Source organism: Dromaius novaehollandiae, chromosome 29, assembly GCF_036370855.1.
Source record: "Dromaius novaehollandiae isolate bDroNov1 chromosome 29, bDroNov1.hap1, whole genome shotgun sequence".
NCBI lineage: Eukaryota > Metazoa > Chordata > Aves > Casuariiformes > Dromaiidae > Dromaius > Dromaius novaehollandiae.
Window position 1 is genome coordinate 3,112,284 of NC_088126.1, and position 17,659 is coordinate 3,129,942.

General features: G+C 59.3%; 2 protein-coding genes and 1 long non-coding RNA gene across 10 annotated transcripts in view; 1 reads left to right on the forward strand and 2 right to left on the reverse strand.

Moving 5' to 3' along the window:
- NIT1 (nitrilase 1) lies at positions 1–3,499 on the forward strand. 7 transcript variants are annotated; one of them, XM_064498987.1, is made up of 7 exons: positions 1–159; positions 888–989; positions 1,103–1,363; positions 1,491–1,594; positions 1,678–1,811; positions 2,070–2,195; positions 2,627–3,499. In XM_064498987.1, coding segments are annotated over exons 1-7 (1,005 nt in total). In that variant the 5' UTR covers positions 1–157; the 3' UTR covers positions 2,903–3,499. The 7 variants fall into 7 exon arrangements, with proteins under 7 accessions (XP_064355057.1, XP_064355059.1, XP_064355060.1 ...); XM_064498988.1 differs by having other exon boundaries at positions 2–155; XM_064498991.1 differs by having other exon boundaries at positions 2–135.
- DEDD (death effector domain containing) overlaps positions 3,401–17,659 on the reverse strand; it is a 22,657-nt gene continuing 8,398 nt past the window's right edge. For both annotated transcript variants that reach the window (XM_026120810.2, XM_026120809.2), the window contains exons 2-5: positions 11,601–11,979; positions 7,007–7,114; positions 5,746–5,892; positions 3,401–5,292 (exon numbers count right to left, since the gene is read on the reverse strand). In XM_026120810.2, the coding sequence (XP_025976595.1) occupies positions 4,916–5,292; positions 5,746–5,892; positions 7,007–7,114; positions 11,601–11,925 (957 nt within the window). In that variant the 5' untranslated portion in view covers positions 11,926–11,979 and the 3' untranslated portion in view covers positions 3,401–4,915. The remainder of the gene's footprint in view (positions 5,293–5,745; positions 5,893–7,006; positions 7,115–11,600; positions 11,980–17,659) is intronic.
- The window catches only part of LOC135323896 (uncharacterized), a 3,047-nt gene continuing 1,636 nt past the window's right edge, over positions 16,249–17,659 (reverse strand). The window contains exon 2 of the long non-coding RNA XR_010385389.1: positions 16,249–17,401. This is a non-coding gene — a long non-coding RNA (uncharacterized LOC135323896). The remainder of the gene's footprint in view (positions 17,402–17,659) is intronic.

Here is a 17,659-nt window from a genome sequence, read left to right on the forward strand (position 1 = left end):
CGAGCCGGCCCGCCATCTTGGCAGAGGGCAGCGGCGCTGCCCGCTGAGGCGGCGCCGGCGCCATCTTTGCTGCGGGCGCCCCCGACGGGGGACTTTGCCCGGCCCGGCCCGGCCCGGCCCCGGCGGCATCGCGGGGTCGGAGCCGGCGGACGGGGGCATGTAGGGGCCGGGGGGGTCGGGGGCAACATGGGGGCTGGGGGCGATTTGGGGGTGCCGGGGGCACCTTGGGGGCAGGTTAGAGGGTGCGTGGGGGGAGCTGGCAACGCCGGGGGGCTGCTTGGGGGGGGGGGCTGGGACCATTGGGGCGTTTAGGGGCCCCCTCGGGGTGCTGAGGAGGCTGGGGGCAGCTTGGGGGGTGCTGGGGGGGTCACTGGGGGGAGCTGGATGCAGTTTGGAGGAGTTGGGGGGCCGTTTGGGGGGCCTGGATGCAGTTTGGAGGTGTTGGGGGGCCGTTTGGGGGGGCTAGATGCAGTTGGGGGTGTTGGGGGCCGTTTGGGGGGAGCTAGATGCAATTTGGGGGGTGTTGGGGGGCCGTTTGGGGGGGCTGGATGCAATTTGGGGGTGTTGGGGGGCCGTTTGGGGGGGCTGGATGCAGTGGGGGGTGTTGGGGGCCGTTTGGGGGGGCTGGATGCAGTTGGGGGGTGTTGGGGGGCTGGATGCAGTTGGGGGGCGCTGAGGAGCGTTGGGGCAGGTCGGGGTGCGATGGCAGTGGGGTGCCAGCTGCCCGCGGGCCCACGATCGGGTCCCAGGACCGTCCCCTCTGGGCCACGTCCCCCCCGGGCCATGTCCCCCCCACAACGTGGCAGCAAGACCGTGACCGCGTCCTCAGGCAGCGGGACCGGAGCGGGGGGGCCACCTCGGGGGTCTCAGCTGCCTCCCACCCCCAGGCTCAGCGCGGCGCCCCGGCTCCCGCTGCGCTGCCTGTGCCGAGACCTCCTGGGCGCCCGGCGGTGGCCGCCCGGCTCCGGCACCCGCCCCGCGGCAAACGGGTACCGAGCGGGACCGGACGCGCGGGGGGGCGGCCGAGGCGGCCCCGGGGGGCTGTAGCCGGCCCCGGGGGGCTCTCACCAGCCCCGCGGCTGACGGCCGTGCTCCGCTGCAGCTCCCTGCGCCCGCCCAGCGCCATGGCGGGCTCGCCGGGCCTCAAGCCGCTCGTCGCCGTGTGCCAGCTGACGTCGACGCCTGACAAGGAGCTGAACTTCGCGGCCTGCGCGGGGCTGGTGCGGGAGGCGGCGCGGCACGGCGCCTGCCTCGTCTTCCTCCCCGAGGGCTTCGACTACATCGGCTCCAACGCCGCGGAGACCCTCAGCCTCGCCGAGAGCCTGGACGGGGACCTGCTGGGGCGCTACGCCGGGCTGGCCAGGTACCGCCGCGGGGACGCCCCGTCTCCTGCTCCGGGCTCCCCTTTCCGAGCGGGATGCGGCGCCAGGGCTGGGGGCCGGAGGGGGTCTGGCCCTGCCCTGGGTGACCCCCGCGGCCCTGCCCCGCAGGGACTGCGGCGTGTGGCTGTCCCTGGGCGGCTTCCACGAGCGAGGCCGCGACTGGCCGACCACGCAGCGCATTTACAACTGCCACGTGCTGTTGGACCCCGCCGGTGAGAGCCCCCCGCCCTGCCCCGGCGCCCGGGGGGCCCGCGGCCCTTGCGGACGTCCCCGCCTCGCTCCCTCTCGTCCCCAGGCTGCCGCGTGGCCGCGTACAGGAAGACCCACCTGTGCGACGTGGAGCTGGAGGGCCGCGTGACCATGAAGGAGAGCAGCTTCACCAACCCCGGCCCCGAGATCGTGCCCCCGGTCAGCACGCCGGCGGGGAAGGTGCGGGGCGGCCCAGGATGGTGGCACGGCCACCTGCCCTGTCCCCCAGGTCCTCCCTTCCTGCTCTCTCTTCTACCCTAGAAGTCCCAGCTCGAGCGCTGTGTCCCCTCCACGGCCGGACGCTGTCCCTCAACCGCGTCCCCTCCACGTTGTCCTGCTCCCAGCTACCTCGTTCCCCTGCCAAGCTCCCAGCAGAGCCAGGCACCTTGTCCCCGCGCACTGTGTCCTCACTCATGTCCCCTCCTCTGTCCCCACCAGCTCGGCCTCTCCATCTGCTATGACCTGCGCTTCCCCGAGATCTCGCTGGCGCTGCGGCGGGCCGGGGCCGAGATCCTCACCTACCCCTCGGCCTTCACCGTCACCACGGGCTCCGCGCACTGGGAGGTGAGCGCGTCCCCTCGCTGCCCCCCAGACCGCTTTGCCACCCTGGGCAGCCACGCTCCAGCCACGGGTCAGCCCCCGCCCTCATCCAGGTGGCTTTTGCCCGGCGCGGCCCCTCCTTGTCCCCCTGCGGGTCTGGGGACACCCCAGCCCCGGTGGCTGTTGCGTTAGGGCTGAGTCCTCGCCCCGCTCGTCCCCAACAGCCTGAGGGGCTGAGCAGGGAAGAAGCTCAGCCACGACCAGGCATCCTGGGTGCCGCTGAGGGGCCGGAGGGAGGCAAATTGGGGAAAAAAGCCTCATCTTGTAATTTAAAACGCAGGGCTGGGGGCACAGCTTGGCCGAGGTCAGTCCCCTCCCTCTCGGGGCTGTCCCACGTCCCCAGCGGGGCATCCGCTCCGGGCTGGTGCCACCGGGAAGGCCTGTCCCCGTTGCAGGTGCTGCTGCGGGCCCGGGCCATCGAGAGCCAGTGCTACGTGGTGGCGGCCGCCCAGACGGGCAAGAACCACGAGCGCCGCACGTCCTACGGCCACTCGCTGGTGGTGGATCCCTGGGGCTCCGTGGTGGCCCAGTGCCGGGAGGGCCCCGGGCTCTGCTACGCCGAGATCGACCTGGATTACCTGCACCGCGTCCGCCGGGAGATCCCGGTGCACAGCCACCGCCGGCCCGACCTCTACGGCACCGTGGCGGCGGCCGGGGCGCCGGCGCCCTGATGCTGCCGGTCTCCGCACGGCGATTCCGGCTGATCTCCGCTCACCTCCGGGGCCCCGGGCTGGCAGCAGGGCTGTCCCGCCCGTGAAGGGCAGAGCCGGGGAGCCTGCTCCCCCCCCGCAATAAATCGAATCGTGCCTGCCTCGCGCGTCCATTTTCCCCAGCCTGAAACCGGAGCGGGGCCCCGGCCGCTCCGTTTGGAGACGGCGACTACCTGGAAACGCGGATCTGGGGCAGGAAGGTGCCAGTGCTCTGCTCCCTGGTTTCTCCGTGTGCTGCTCCAGGGCTCCCTGGGCACAAGCAGCAGAGCCAGGAGGACGTTTCCCCCCTTTCAGTGCTGTGGGGAAGCCCTGGGGCCAGCTCTGCCCCCCCCCCCCCAAGTCACAGCCCCCCAAGTGGCACCGCCGGGTGTGGGGCTCCCCCAGCAGCGCCTTTCTCCCTTCCCCATTCCCGAGCTGCTCCCGGGACAGGCGGCTGCCCGGGAAGGAAGGAGCCGCACGCTGCAGTAGATGTTTATTTCGAGAGAACTGAAAAGCTACACAGGGAATAGGACCGTTATAGTGAAGTCTTTAAAAAATACAGAAGTCACAGAAATCACACCGAGTTGTGCCAGAATCGTCTGTAAGGAGAGGGGTTGTGTGTGCGTGTGCGTGTGTGCGTGTGTGTGTGTGTGTGTGTGTGTGTGTGTGTGTGCACACAGCAGTCCTGGTGGGCTGCCCCCCCCACGGCCCCCCCGCCCCGGAGCACGAGCCCCCCCACGCCTCCGCTTCCCCCCTTGGAGCCAGGGCGGGAGGAAAGCGCCTGCGGCCAAGCAGCAACAGGGAAAAAAACAAACAAAACCAGCTCGGAGCTGGAAAAACCCACCGCAAGCAGCCAGGGAGCGGAGGGGCAGCGTTGGAGGCTCCCCAGGAAGGAGGGATGTGGCCACTGCGGTGGCCCGAGGTGACGGGTCTCCGGGGACCTGGGAGGAGCTGGGGGCCAGGGAACAGCGCGGCCCCGGCCCCCCTCCAAAATCCGTGGCCCCAGGGCAGAGGCTTGGCTGTCCGCTGCGAGTAGCAGGCCAGCCCCAGCGCAGCCTCGCTGCAGCCCAGTTTATCCCAGTTTGTCACCAGAGGCCAGGGGCTGCGAGGGGGACAGAGCAAGGGAAGAGGCACAGGGACAGCCCTGGCACAGCTGGAGGGGTCAGGTGAAAGTGCACAGCTGGATTTCGGTGCTGCCCCCGCCCCTCACCCCCAGCAGCAGAGGGGCACATGAAGGCACATGGATAGGGGACACCCCAGGGACACAGCCGGTCCCGAGGGCACAGGCTAAAACAAGGGGACGATTTTACTCCTGAGAAGCTCCCAGAGGCAACTGGGGGGAAGAAAAAAGGGTGAGACACAGCCGGAGGGGCATCGCCCAGGGCCAAGCCTGTCCCCACCCCGCAGCCAGAGGCCACCGCAGCAGGGCTGGGGCGAGGTGGCCCTGCTCCAGCTGTCCCCAAACCTGGCCCGGGCACCACTGGCTCAAGCAGAAACCGGAGTCTCATCGTCCCCAGCCCCTCTCAGCACCAGCCCCTGCCACTGACAGGCCCCACGCAGGATTTTTGCCTTTTTTTTTTTAATGGGTACAAAATAAAAGAGAAAGGAAACAAAGCAAGAGAGAAGATGACAAGACAGGAAAGAGGGGCGAGAAGACACGGAAGCCTCCAGCGGTGCCGCGACCGCTCTCCGGGCCCGGGCGGGCCCTCCCGCTCCAGCCGAGCTCCCCGGGCCGGGGGGAGCAGCACCCACCTCCCCTCGCAGCGGCGCGAGCCCGCGGGCTCCGCGGAGCCGTAGCAGCACGGCACTTTTCCTCACATTGAACCGGGTCCTAGAGTCACAAAGTACTTTGCAGGAGTCCAGGTAGGGGAGGGGGGCTTAAATGATCTCTTCCTTTTCTTTAAAAAAAGAAAAACAAACAAAAAAAAAGGAGGATGGGAGGGTGGAGGAAAGCTTGGATCCCAAAGAGCAGCCAGGCTGCAGCCCGGCGGGGCGTCAGGGGGCCGTTTGTAGCATCAAGTTCCTCAGGAGTTTCTGGCGCCCGACCTCGTAATCCTCCTCATCCACGTTAACCAGCAGTTTGATGGCTTCGTGGCCCACGGCTTGCTTGAGCGAGTCCGTGATGAAGACGCCTTTGAGGGCCTCCAGCAAAGAGCCGTTTATGTAGTCGCGCCAGAACGCGTCGAGGTAGGTGAGCTCTGAGAACTTTATGTCACAGATGATAGAGCCCAGGTCCCGGGATTTTAGGATGGTGTTGGCCTGGTTGAAGCGCTCGAACTGGCGCTCCAAGGGGTCCTGCTTGTTGGAGAAGACGTTGCCTTGAAGCGCCGTCTCGTGCTGGCAGTATTCGGCTCGGACTCGCAGGCGGATATCTGAGGGCCGAGGGAAGCAGGGAAAGGCAGTTCGCGCTGCAGGCGCAACCCGTGGCTCCGTCCCGACTCAACCCCCTCTCCCGGGAAGGGGAAACTCGGCACGACCCCCCCTTCCCCTCCCTCACCCCAGGCAGGGTGCTGGGAGCCGCGGGCCACCGTCACCCAGCTCCACGCTGGCACAGGCAGCTCAACGCACCCAGCTTTGCACGTTGGTGCTAAACTCGGGTGTCTGTCACCAAGCTGAGCCCATCGGGACACACAGCGCTTAGAGCAGGGCTGGAGCTGAGCAAGCGCATCCATCCGGAAGCCATCCGAGCCGTGCTGCCTCCGGGGAGCTCCGGTTTGGGGCAGAGCCCCCAAATCAGAGCCCAAGCCAGACACGAGCCTTGCTCGGACTCCGTCTGGCAGCCCACAACGCGCCCCGGCCTCGCCAGCCCCCTCGCAGGCTCTTACCACAGGTCTGCTTCTCCTTAGGGTCCGGCGTCACCGACTTCCTCCTCTTGCGCTGGCTGCTGAGAAGGGCTCGCCCGCGGCCGGGCCTCTTGGTGCAGATCTGAGGTCCCGCGGAGGAGCAGCAGACCACGGGGTGGTGGGGAGGCACTGCCCAGGGGGAGGAGGGTGGTTAGAGGCAGCGGAGCCGTCCCCGCTGCCGCCGGGTGCCGCGAGGCCCTGCGGCTCCCGCCGTGGTCGCGGACAGCGCCGGGGACGTCCCGTAAGCGTCCGGAGACCGAGAGGCTGCTCCGTCTCCCGCCACCACCCTGCCAGGCCCCACCGAAGCTCCCAGGCGGCTGCATACAGCTCTTTTTCCCCCTCTCTGGTTACACCCGAAGTCTGTGGCTGCCTCGGCTGACACTTCTGCTCTGTCCCCAACAGACAGAACAGTCTCACTGCAGCACCACAGTTAGGAGATGTCAAACTCCTCCTCTGATCTCCCCCCTGAGAACAGGGCTTATGACAGCAGGCCTGACTTCAGCAATGACACGACTGTCACCGCCAGCCAGATGTGACAGACCCCCCCCTGCTTTCAGTGCTGCTGAAAGTGCCAAACGCTGTGCGGGAAAGGCAAATTCTCAGCCCTCCCACCAGCGAGCAAGACAGGTAGTTACCACGTCACCGTATTATGCAACGCTGACAGATGGGAAACAAACACCACTGTCTGCTAAAGGAGAAGGAAAAAAAAAATACATCCTTCGACATGACGCAGCTTCATTTCACCTGGGACGACGCCGGCCAACAAGCTGCTTCCCCAGGAAAGCGCTTATCCGTAGTGACCACCTAGGCCATGGACCTGGGAAAACGCCTCCCGGGAGGCATCACCCATCGGTTCCTCATTTCCGAGCGCTCTCCGAATCCGCATTTGCCTGCGGCGTGCCCCGCCTCAGCAGCAGCCCCAAACGCCGGGGCGGGGTGGACCAGCAGGACAGCACCCCTCGGCCCAGCCGGGCTTTGCATCCCCCCTCCTTGGGCCTAAGTATTAGCGTAGAAGTTCATACAGTAATTTCTGCCTGGTGGAGGATGTTCCCTATTAATAGGAATGTCAGAGATGTCTAACCTGTTGGTTAGACAGCGAAATGAGGGCGAACACACAGACCCCCAGGCAAAAGCCGGACGGTTCTGCCGAATTTCTGCCGACTGTGCCGGCGGTCAGGGCCGCGAGAAGCTCTACCTGCTCGTGGCCAGACCCCGACACTCGCCAGCAGACCCGAACGCTCACCTGATTTGTGAGGGTGACCGAGACCATGCTCGGTGTCGCTGTGAGCTCGGGGCGTCACGTAACGAATGGATGTCTCTTCTAGGTACTTGTCTACGAGATCCGGACACACTGGAAGAGAGAGAACGTTTTGCTCTTAAAAGGGAGGCCGGAGGAGATCTGGCTTGACGTGGTAGATGACAACATGTGCTCAAGCTGCTTTATCAAACACTGCGCAGTGAGAAACACTGCGGCTTCCCCTGCCCCGAGCGACAGGGCCTCTGCAGGAATCAGCATTTGGGTCCTTCGCCAGCCTAAGAGTGAATTTATGGGCCTTTTCTTTTTTAAAAAAGTCAAAACTCTGCGGAAGGTGGTATCTTAAGGCTCTCGAGCACAGCGTTTTCTAGCCCTAACAATGACAGCTGCTATCACAGAGACCCCCCCACGTTCCCCAAACAACCCGAGCCACCTTCGAGCTGAGCGGCACGTCGAGAACTGCCCTTTCCCAAGCCGGTCCTCTCAGACGAGCCACCCGCGTTTGAGCAGCGCGTTCAAAACCCAGCAGTTTTGTGTAGGAGAGGCCGTTTGCATTCGTTACCATGGTTACTCACAACATCCGCGCTCAGCAAGAGCGGACCGCTCCCGACAGCGTCACACAGCACACGCAACCCTCGGCGAGGAGCCTCCCCCGAGCAGGCAGCGCGGTGGCCTCTCGCACCATCGGCGGCTACAACTTACTCCGGACCACAGTCGTCCACGCTCACCCCCTTCCCCTCTCCCACGTGGAGCTGGACGTACCTGGCGAGCACCTCCTCGGAGAAACCGGCTCCGGGATTCCTTCTAAGCTGCCTACACCAGCTACCAAACCACACGCTGATCTCCAAGCTCGATTAAATATCTACTAAAGCAGGTGCAATTCCTCTACGGCGTCACCTGTCCCTGCAGGCTGCTCGCAGGAGTCGGAGCTGGCCTGTAAGGGGGACGAGCTCCCCGACAGCTTAACTGAAGGATTTGATTACTCTGAACGCTTTAAAATAAACTCATTGAGACCTGAGGTTGTAATAGCCTACGTTATTTACATGACTTCACTAGACGAGACCTTCGAAATAACATGCCGGGGCAGGACGCGTTTGCTGCCAGAGTTTCGAGGAAAGTCAAACCGCTGAGCAGAAGCCACCGCCGAGCAAAGTCTACCGAGGCGGCGAGGAGGCTGCTCCCCTGCCCCACGGACCGGCGGGGGTGGCCACGTGCCGGGGGGGCTGCCCCACTGCCCCAGCAGCATCCACGGCTCCAGCTGCTGCTCTTTGCCGAGCCGGCCCTGGCCTGTGGAGCACGCCGGCCTAATTTGGCTCGGAAAAGCAGAGAAACCCGGTCGCTACGGAGAAGGACACGCAACGAGATGAGCTCTGCTAGCTGCAACATCTGGAAGGACGCAGGGACCAGCTCATGAAGCCTAGAGGAGACTTCCTTCAACCAGTCTGTTCTTTTTAAATGCAAAACATCATACATTATAAACCACATGTAAGAAGTGTTATTTAATAAAGCTTCTTCAAGTGCTATTTTTGCGCATTTAATTAAAACTATTTCCATCCAAATGCGGCTGGACAAATCATAAGAACAGAAATCTAACAAATAAGGAAGCATCATTTCTCATAGCACGGCAGCATTAACACGTGGATGCTGATCTCCAGCTCCCTAACTGCATAAACACAGCATACTCTCCTGGTAAGCAAGAATAAATACAGTTAGATCAACCATTTTGAACCCTCTTCGGGGGAAAGAAGTGCAAACAAAGTTAAAACTAGCTGTTTAAAGAAATGTACCTTAGATGAGGAAAGGAAAGAGTTGCACAGACTGGGAGTGTTTGTGAGATACTGCAGTGATGGAGCCTGTTTCGAATTTTCTTATTTTAAAATATCATTACTGTGAAAACTTGTACATCTGACACAGGCAGGGATCACCTTGCTTCAGCCAACCGAGAACGCAGTGAGTTCCCCCCTTCGGTTTGGATTTTTTGAAACAGGGGAAAAAAGTTTCTCAAGAAACAGGTAAAAAAAATACTGTAACATCCCCCAAACTCTACAGGAACCTAGAGATACCAACCAGCGCGAAAGGTTCAGGTCACTAGCACAACGCTGTGTCATCTGCACTCCTTCACGGTGGATTGCCACCTCCAGAACGGCACTAGATCCGCCCACGCAGACACCCACGCAGCTGGTCTGCGTACAACACGTGCGCCTCCAGTTTGCATTTCACCACGCTCGGTTTTCTCTTCCTTCCTCTAATTTTGTTGGCTCAGTGAATAGGAAGAGTGTTGGCACGTCCAAGACACCTCCCTGAGCATCGTGCAGTGCTGACCAAGACTCCTGCTCTCTCAGAAAAGGCTGGATATCTTTCAAGGTATCTTTTCTGCACGGCAAAAGTCCACCACGCCAATACTAACCCCTCAGGGTGCTCCATCGGATAAATCCTGAAGGGCACGAGAGCCCGAAAAACTTCCCAGAACGACTTCTCCGGGGCCGAGTCTGCGTATGGTGGCAGAGCTCTTCTCCTCCGCGCTCAGACTACCTGATCTCCACAAAGTCTATCAGAGGTGGAAGTTTCTAGTGCAATTAAAAAGGCAATTAGGATGCCCTGCAAGGAGAAAGGTTGTGGCTAGTGATTAACATTGAACCGCCCGAGCATTTTGTACCTGCGCGATCCAGCAGCTACCACGCAAAGGAGAAGCTCGGTCCCCCTCCGAGCCCAGCCACGTGCTCCCAAGCCCACACCGCTCCCTCCGCCCTGCCAGCTCACGCAGCCGAGCAACCGTGCCCCAAGTCTGCAAAACCAGCCCTGGTTAAGAATTAACCCAGCACAAAACCTGGTTAATCTTCAAGCTGCCTCCTTCTTCCGAGTCAGTTTTCCTCGTGGCAGGAGGGAAACGGCAGCCGGCACAAGGCCGAGCACCGCGCAGCGCCGCGCTCCTCACGACAACCCCCACCTAAAGGGTTTGTTCAGCTCCACATCGCCATCCCGTTGCTTGTCCGCGAGGCCCCCCGCCTCTCCCCCCAACATCTCACCCCCAAATACAGGTTATGCCTGCCTACACTTTGTTCTTTGTGTTCTTTGCTTTCCCAAATGCTATCAGCGAACAACCCAATTTCTGTTCACACTGTGGGCAACGGAGGAGACTCAGTGGCCCAGAACTGCCAAGAAAGTACAGTTATACTAATTCAAAAAGAAAATGCAAATTGCAGAGGTTTCATCCCGCTGAAGCAGCTGCCTTACGTTCCCTGCCACAACTGAACACTTCTTTTGTCACTGCAACGAGACTCCGTCCAGTTCTGGTCCATCTGGATTAGGTTCCTCAAACTGTAAGTCAACGCTTTAGTCAAGGCGTGGGGCCGAGCAGACGGAGGGCGAGAGCGAGTCAGCCAAGTCTGGCAGCTCGGTGACTGTTTCGGTTTACAAAGCGACCGAAAACCCAATGACCAACTTGCTGACTCCAAATGGCCGCGTCGGTGTCTGGGTGTCGTTACCGAAGGATTTGTTACCCTCGTACTGCGGCGCATCTCGGAGCCAGGCCCAGAGCACTGCAAACTCCCGAAGGAGGACGGAGCAAGAGGAAAACAGGCTGCCGGGGGGAAAGCAGGGCTGGGACCCCACAGCATCCCACTGGAAGAGGGCATGCGTCCTTCGGAAATCTTACCGTGACACAAGTTTCCTGCTCCAGCCTCGTTACGTACCGCACACAAGAGGACATGGACAGCGACAGTTCAAGGGAGACATCAGTCACCTCCCAAAACTGCGCTCACCGCCGAGAATCTGACCAACTTTCCCCCTTGAAGACAACCTACGACTTCATTTGAGTCAAGCAAAGCAGAAGCAAGTTTAACAAGACCCTCCGAACACGCTGTCCTGCTTCCCCGCTCTCACTTTTCTCTCACACATCACACCTGAAGCATCACATCAAGAGCAGGGACTTCAGGCCATGAGGGAGCTGTCTCCAAATCTACAAGCAAACGGTGGGAACCAGGAACGCCTGGGAGTCACAGACGCAGAGTTACACAGCGGCAGCCAGCGTGCAGCAGGAAATCTCGTTACAGCTCTTCGCCAAAGAAACAAGGAGGCCTCAGTGCTTGCAAGAAACAAAGGGAGGCTTTAAGCCACCAAAGCTGCGTGCAGGCACGGCTTTTAAAGAGCACCAGGTCAGAGCAAGCCCTGGAGAAAGGCCCTCTTGCTAAAGCCTGCAAGATACTCGCTTGCTTTCTCCCCGTGCTTCGTGCTGTTCTGGCTAGGGTGCTTTCCACGCACCCACTAGTCCTTAAAAGCCTCAAGGTCCTTTAGCCAACATCGTGCTTCCAAGCTCCAGGGCGTCAGCAGAGGAGAAACAGAAGACAACTCTGTAACGAAGCGCGCTTCGTTAAGGAGCGGGCCACGCTAACCGCCCTCGCTTAGCAGCGCGGACAAGCAGCCGCCCACACGGCTCTAGCGCAGGTACGGCGAGGCTCTCCCTGCTCCTGCTGTCAACGCCGAGGATTAGCAGCTCGGCTCGTGGCAGACGCCGCTTCTAACGAATTAAATGCCCTAATAGCACCGTAAGAACAACCGGGAAGGCAGGTCGAGCGGCACTTACCGGCCCGTCTCCTCTTCAGGGTGACGTAGGGCAGCAGGTCGTGGCGAGTGATGATCCGGAGCAGCTGGAGCACCTGGCGGAAGTTGGTCTCGTCGCAGCGGCCCTGCCTTTCCAGCGCCAGCAAGAAGTCCCGGCCGCTGCGGATCATCCCCCGCTCGTAGTCGTCGATCACGTCCACGAAGAGGAAGGATAACACGCGCACGTCCCGGTGCGTCAGGTGGGTGCCCACAATGTCAAACATGCGGTGCAAGCTGTAGAGTCCGTGCTCGCGGTCGCCCCGCTCCTCCGGCCAGGCTTGCGCTCGGCTCCGCTTGAAGGAGGCCATCTTGGGCAGCCGCCAGTCCCGGCACGTGCCACGGCCCTTCCGACTGCTGCGGCCCTGGGAGAGAAAAAAGGCCACCAGGCTATGATTGGGAATTTTCATACTCATTCCCTATTATTCTTAGCAAGATGCTTGATAAAACCCCCCGGCTGAATCCCTCCACCAGCAGTAGCTCCTTGAGGAATCACTTCTGCTTCCTACTTAACGTTCCCATCCCGAGGTCGGCGTTACCTTCCTCCTGCATCCAAAAACACTGCCGACGCCGGCCCGGCCTCTTGGATCTGTGAAGGGAACCCAGGAGGCCAAATACCCAGTCCCCCGCTCTGATTGCTGGCATGAAAGATTCACTAACGAGCTCAGGGCGATTTGTACATCCCTCCCACCCCCTTCTCCCATGGCGCAGCGTTTAATTCTCCCCACATTTGGCCATTACTTGTCCTCCCCTCCGCACAACGGCTCTTTCACTAGAAAAGCTCATATTAAAAACGGAAGACAGTGCAGGAGAGACTGCTCTGACCTCTGTTACCACTGACAGGTCTTTTTTATATTAACTTACAAACCCAAACGTCTTCGGGTAGAAACATCTACAAGCCGCAGCACCCGGCAGCAGGGCAGAGCACGAGAAGCAATCCAGACTTGTAGCCCAGGCAAGGACTGGAGCAGAAAATAAACCCAGCAAAACAACTCCTTGTATCTACTAGGCTTAAACAGGCTGCTCAGCAGTCCTAACTCAGCCCTCAGCTTTGCAGGCAGAGCGCTTGCTCGCTCCATTCCTCCCACCGCTGCACACACCAGCAGGTATTAAATACACCAAGCCATTAAGCACAGCCACCGGTATCGCACCAAAACATCAAGCGAGAAACGAGTCAGCCGCTCCGCAGGCCTGAACCTGTTTCACTTTTCAAGTCGGATGGGAGCAGGCCTCGTCAGACTGGCTGCGGCGACCGACTCTGGACTCGCTGCCCTCGTTTCGGCAGCTCTTACTCAGGCTGTCGAAGGCGCCCGTGACGGCGAGGCCCGGCCCAGCGGGAACAGCCCGGACCCGGGTCCTCCCAGCGCGGCGGGGGGACGGAAAGAAGGGATGGGAAAGCAGAAGAGGAAGGCGTTTGCCCACGAGTCCTGCAAGCTGGCGCTTTTGGTCGACGAGAGGCGACGAAGGAGGTTTCTGCGTTGGGAAAGGGTCAGTCCTTCGAGCGGCACCACGGGCCTAAAGCTCCTCAAAGCAAGAGAGAGAGGGCCTGTTGTCACCCCAAGGCAGTTACTCATAGGGCTGCCATCACCTGAAACGCGTGAGCGTTGATCACAGTGAATAAATGAGGTTGTCGGACCCATTTCTGAAGTTACAGGTATCGATCCCTCTGCCCCTGATCTAAGGCTTTTTGCCTATCGGTCTCAAACAGTAAGAAATCCGGTTTGTTACATTTTTGTTCCCCATCGGTTTCACCGTAAGGACCCCACACACTCAAACCCAAAGAAGAGACTTGGGACAAATCTGAGTTTTCCTTCTGAGAAAACCCTACCTCTAAATGTCTGTGTTTCCAAAGGAAACACTGAAGTAGCAGAGCTTTCACACGTAATCCCAAGCTCCTCTACGATCGGCGTGAATATTTATAGCCGGGGCGCTTCCCGAGGGCAGAGCATGCGAAGCGCTTCGACCCACACGGAGCCAGGTGATTGCCCACCGCTGGAAGGCGGCTTCGAGAGGCCTCTGTGCCTCTCCGCACGTTAGTTTATACCTGGTAGACAGCGTAATGGGAGGGTTGAAGCGATCATCAGCGCTTCCCAGCCGCGCTCTGGCTCAGAAGCAAACGCACCTCCCGTTCAGGCACATTTCTGGGACAGGAATCACCCAGCTCCAGCTGCGGGGAAGGAGCCGTCCCAACCCTGTCTTGGTCCGTCCTCCTCCGGAGATCAAGCGTTGCCACAACTAAGCAGAGGAAATGAGTGTCCCACACCTGGGTGCTTGAGGAGGGGAACCGCTCCGCGCCAAGCACTGTTGTGACAACGGCACCGCAACAAATCACCCGAGAGGTGCCGGGAAGCCGTGACGAGCCCTTTGGAAAGGCGAGTCTCTTGGAAAGCTGTCACTCAGGGCGCGCGGTAATTAGGTTAAGAGTAAACTGTACAGCTCAAACAAGGAGGAAAACACCGTTGCGGCGAGAGCAGAGGGAGCACGTGTCCTTCACCAGAAGGACACACGGAGGCTGTGTCCTCCCTCCGTCCCCACCGTCGGCCGTGCTGGAGGAGCTGCTACGGACTCCTTCCGCCAGCTCAGGGTAACCATGTGCACATAAAACTCACGTGGAAAGGAAAAGGGAAAGGAAAAGAGTTGTATTTGGATTTGAAACGCAACGGCAGAGCCCTCCCGTCATGCCAACGCAGACGCTGACCACGGCGCGACAAGCTTTCACGCAGGGCTGAGGTTTAACTCCTACAAGCGAGCGCAGAACTCGGCCTAATGCACACAAACACCCCCGAGTAATCCCAGCTGGCGTTACGATCCCTCTGCAACCCCCACAGCTCGACTTAGGGGGCTGGATAAGCACTAAGAAAGGGAGAATTTAAAGAAAAAGCCAGGAGGAAGCCTTCACGGAAAGCTAGAAACACGCTTAAAACGCAGAATTACGTATAGGTGACATTAATCATGCAATATCATGCATATTGCATGAGAAAACATTGCCCCGAGTGCTCTGGACAGCCGAGAAGCCTCCCTGTCCCCAGGAAAGCCAGTGCTGTCACATTTACATCCAATTGAAAGCCTAAGAGTTCCCAATAAGAGTGAAGAGAGAGAAAGTTTACCGGGCAGAAAAGAAGTTGCCCCGGAGAAGGTTTCTCCATGGGAACTAGGTCAGCGAATCGCAAAGTTGAGATGCCCTTTCTGCTCCTCAAGGCTCATTACCAGGCCTCTCAAAGCCAAAACGCTTGAGGGTCAACCTGCATCTCAGGAGATATTTCCACGGTTGGGATTTACCTGGGAAGCTACAGGTGGGAAATCAAAGGCAGTCAGGTGAGACCATGGCGCGTGGCCTAAAATGGGATTTCATTCATTCTTGGCAAATATTTCCACCTTGGAAGTAAAGCCCAGTCTTACAACCCATTAAACCTGCCCCATGGGAAGCACGTTTGGTGCTAGGGGAAATTTGGGATGAGACACTGACTCGGGATCCTCTCTTTGAAGCTATTCAGTCCAAAGCAACCTGTACAGACAACCCAGGTGGGCTTCAGACCCCAAAATGGGCATTTAAGTGCCTACAATACGTTCCTGACCAAAGGGCTTGCAGCTACCTCGTGGCCGGCAGCAGGAGGTAGCAGCATGGGGGAAAGACCGCTGCTTTCAGCTCTCCTCTTACAAAGAGCCCGTGGCCGAGTCACGCACCGATTGCGTCACCGATATATCCTAAAATACCGGCCCTTGTTAGCCTAACTAGGTCAGGAGTCCTCCTTTCCAGTGACACGCTAGACCAAGGCTTATCGAGGCCTGCGTTGCTGAAGGTCTCTTTTGTACGACAGATTTTGGCTCTGACACCACCCTCCGTGGTTTCCAAGCAGGCACGGCAGCGTTTCCCTACCTGGGAGGGCGAAGCAGAGCACGCAGCCGAATTTGGGCAGCAATACAAGAAAGAAGAGTGGGGAAAAAAAGGTATTAACTTCAATTCACTTCTCATTCCCCGTGCAGATCCTTTTGGCCACAGCGGGAGTGACTTTCCTAAAAACGTATGTCTGCGCAGGCAGCCGGCGTGCAAGGAAGCAGGTCCCAGCTGGGCCGGCCGCACTCCCCTCTCCCGTCCTCCCTAGTTCAGCCCCTCGGACAGAGGAAAACAAGACAGTAAAAACCTTCGAGCGACGCCCAGCTTTTGTCCCCCCTTTCCCCTCGAGAAAGCCCAAACGGCAGCTCCGCGTTGGGAACCACCGTTGGGTCGCGTGTAAGCGGCTCTGCTGGGTCGCAGCACCCGGAGCCGCGATGCAGGCGAACGGTAAACACGGGATAAAGGCAGGAATCTCCAAGTCTATTCCTGGCACCGCCAGTGACTCACTCTGGCCTTTGGGCGAACGGAGAGGATGATAACACTGCCCTAATTCCCAGGGTGTCGTGTGCGTTAATGACTGTTTGTCAAGCGCTTTGAAGAAGCTACGTACGCACCAAGCATTGCTCCCTTCCCCTCCCGGCTCGGCGAGGAACGCGACGCAGCCGCCACGCTCCGCTCGAGCTGCTCCGCCGGGAAGGGCAGCGGCCGCGGTCCACTCCGACCCTCGAGCACCGCCACCGCTTCGCCGGGTTAAGCTAAAGGCTGCAACCGATCCGACAGCTCGAGGCACTAGCAAGGCTGAAACGGAAGGGGGTTTTATTCCTATAATAAAATGCAAAGAGCTTAAATTAAAACACATCCAGTGACCACCACTCCGAGCTGAAAAAGTTTTACGCAGCTCTGACTACTCCCACTGCAGAGGGGACGGTGTTCTGTATCACACAACTTTTTTACCCCCGAGGAGAACGGTTTTATCAATACACCTTCTAACGAAGACAGTTCTCAGCACGAACAGCTCTCAGCGATTTCTGCACAGGAAAGGGGGGGAGGAAGGAGGGGAAATCGGAATAAAGCACCTTCACGCTTCTATAACCACTCCTCCTCCCCCAGGAGTGAAGCCACATCAGCAGCATCGAAAAGTCAAACGCGCTGTTTGCAAACACAGTCCTGGGCTCCAGCCCAGCGTATCCAACAAAAGTTTCTAAAGTCTTTATAAACTTTGCTTTCAAGAGGTTTACGAGTGGCCATTACCAGGAGCAGGAGCTGCCGGAGCCAGACCCGGAGAGCTGCAGAGCACACGCGTGTGGGAGCTTCTGGCCGCTCGCGCTCCGGCGCGACGAAGAGCAGCTCTTGTCTCATCCACCCTGTGTTATGTTCAGGTCCCGAACGAGCGGCTTTGCGCAGTCCTCAGCGCCGACAGAGCTTCCTCGGGTCAATATCAGCCGAGCAACCACAAGAGTCCGAGGAAGCGATTAAAGAGGGGGCTTCACAGCGACAAAAATGCCTCATTTCGCCAAATTGTTCCAAATAATGAGTAAACCAAAATGAACCTGGCATGGAACTGCAAATTAATACGCTGCAGGAGTACCAACTGGAAGCACATAGTTACGCAAATATCGAATAAAAACTTTTTAACAAGCACAAACTCTTTAGTCTTGATTTTTAACCATTGCACAGGGTGTATGTTTTAAACCTTCTTGAAGGGTTGGGGGTAAATAACAGATCTACGAACCACGGGTCGAATAAAGCACCTTAAGGGTGAAACGCGCAGCGAGCTACCGGCTGCTGGGACGCGTGGCTGGAAAGAAAACGGGGCAAACAGCGGCTCCGGGATCTGCTTCCAGCTCTACCAAGCGATGGAAGATAAACTGCTCTAAACCACCTTTCCAGGGCTTGTTTCTTCCAGGGAAACAGTCAAAATGCCCGGCATCAGGAGCTATTTGGGCAACAGCCTAATGGGACAGAAAGAAAGCACTTCCAAGTTGCTCGATTTGATCTCCAGCTCCTCGTCCCTCCAGACCAGCCCAGGTATCAGCCTCTGGTAACGAAACCCAGGTCTGACACAGTCGTCCCTCCGGAGAATAGACCCGGCCTTGCCAGCACGAGTGCCGTCAGACCAGAAGCCCGGCCGGGGACACCGAGCGGAGCGGTTTCTCAGAGCTTTTCCCTCTCCACCCATTCTGTCTGTCACCGGAGAAGAAAATTAAAGC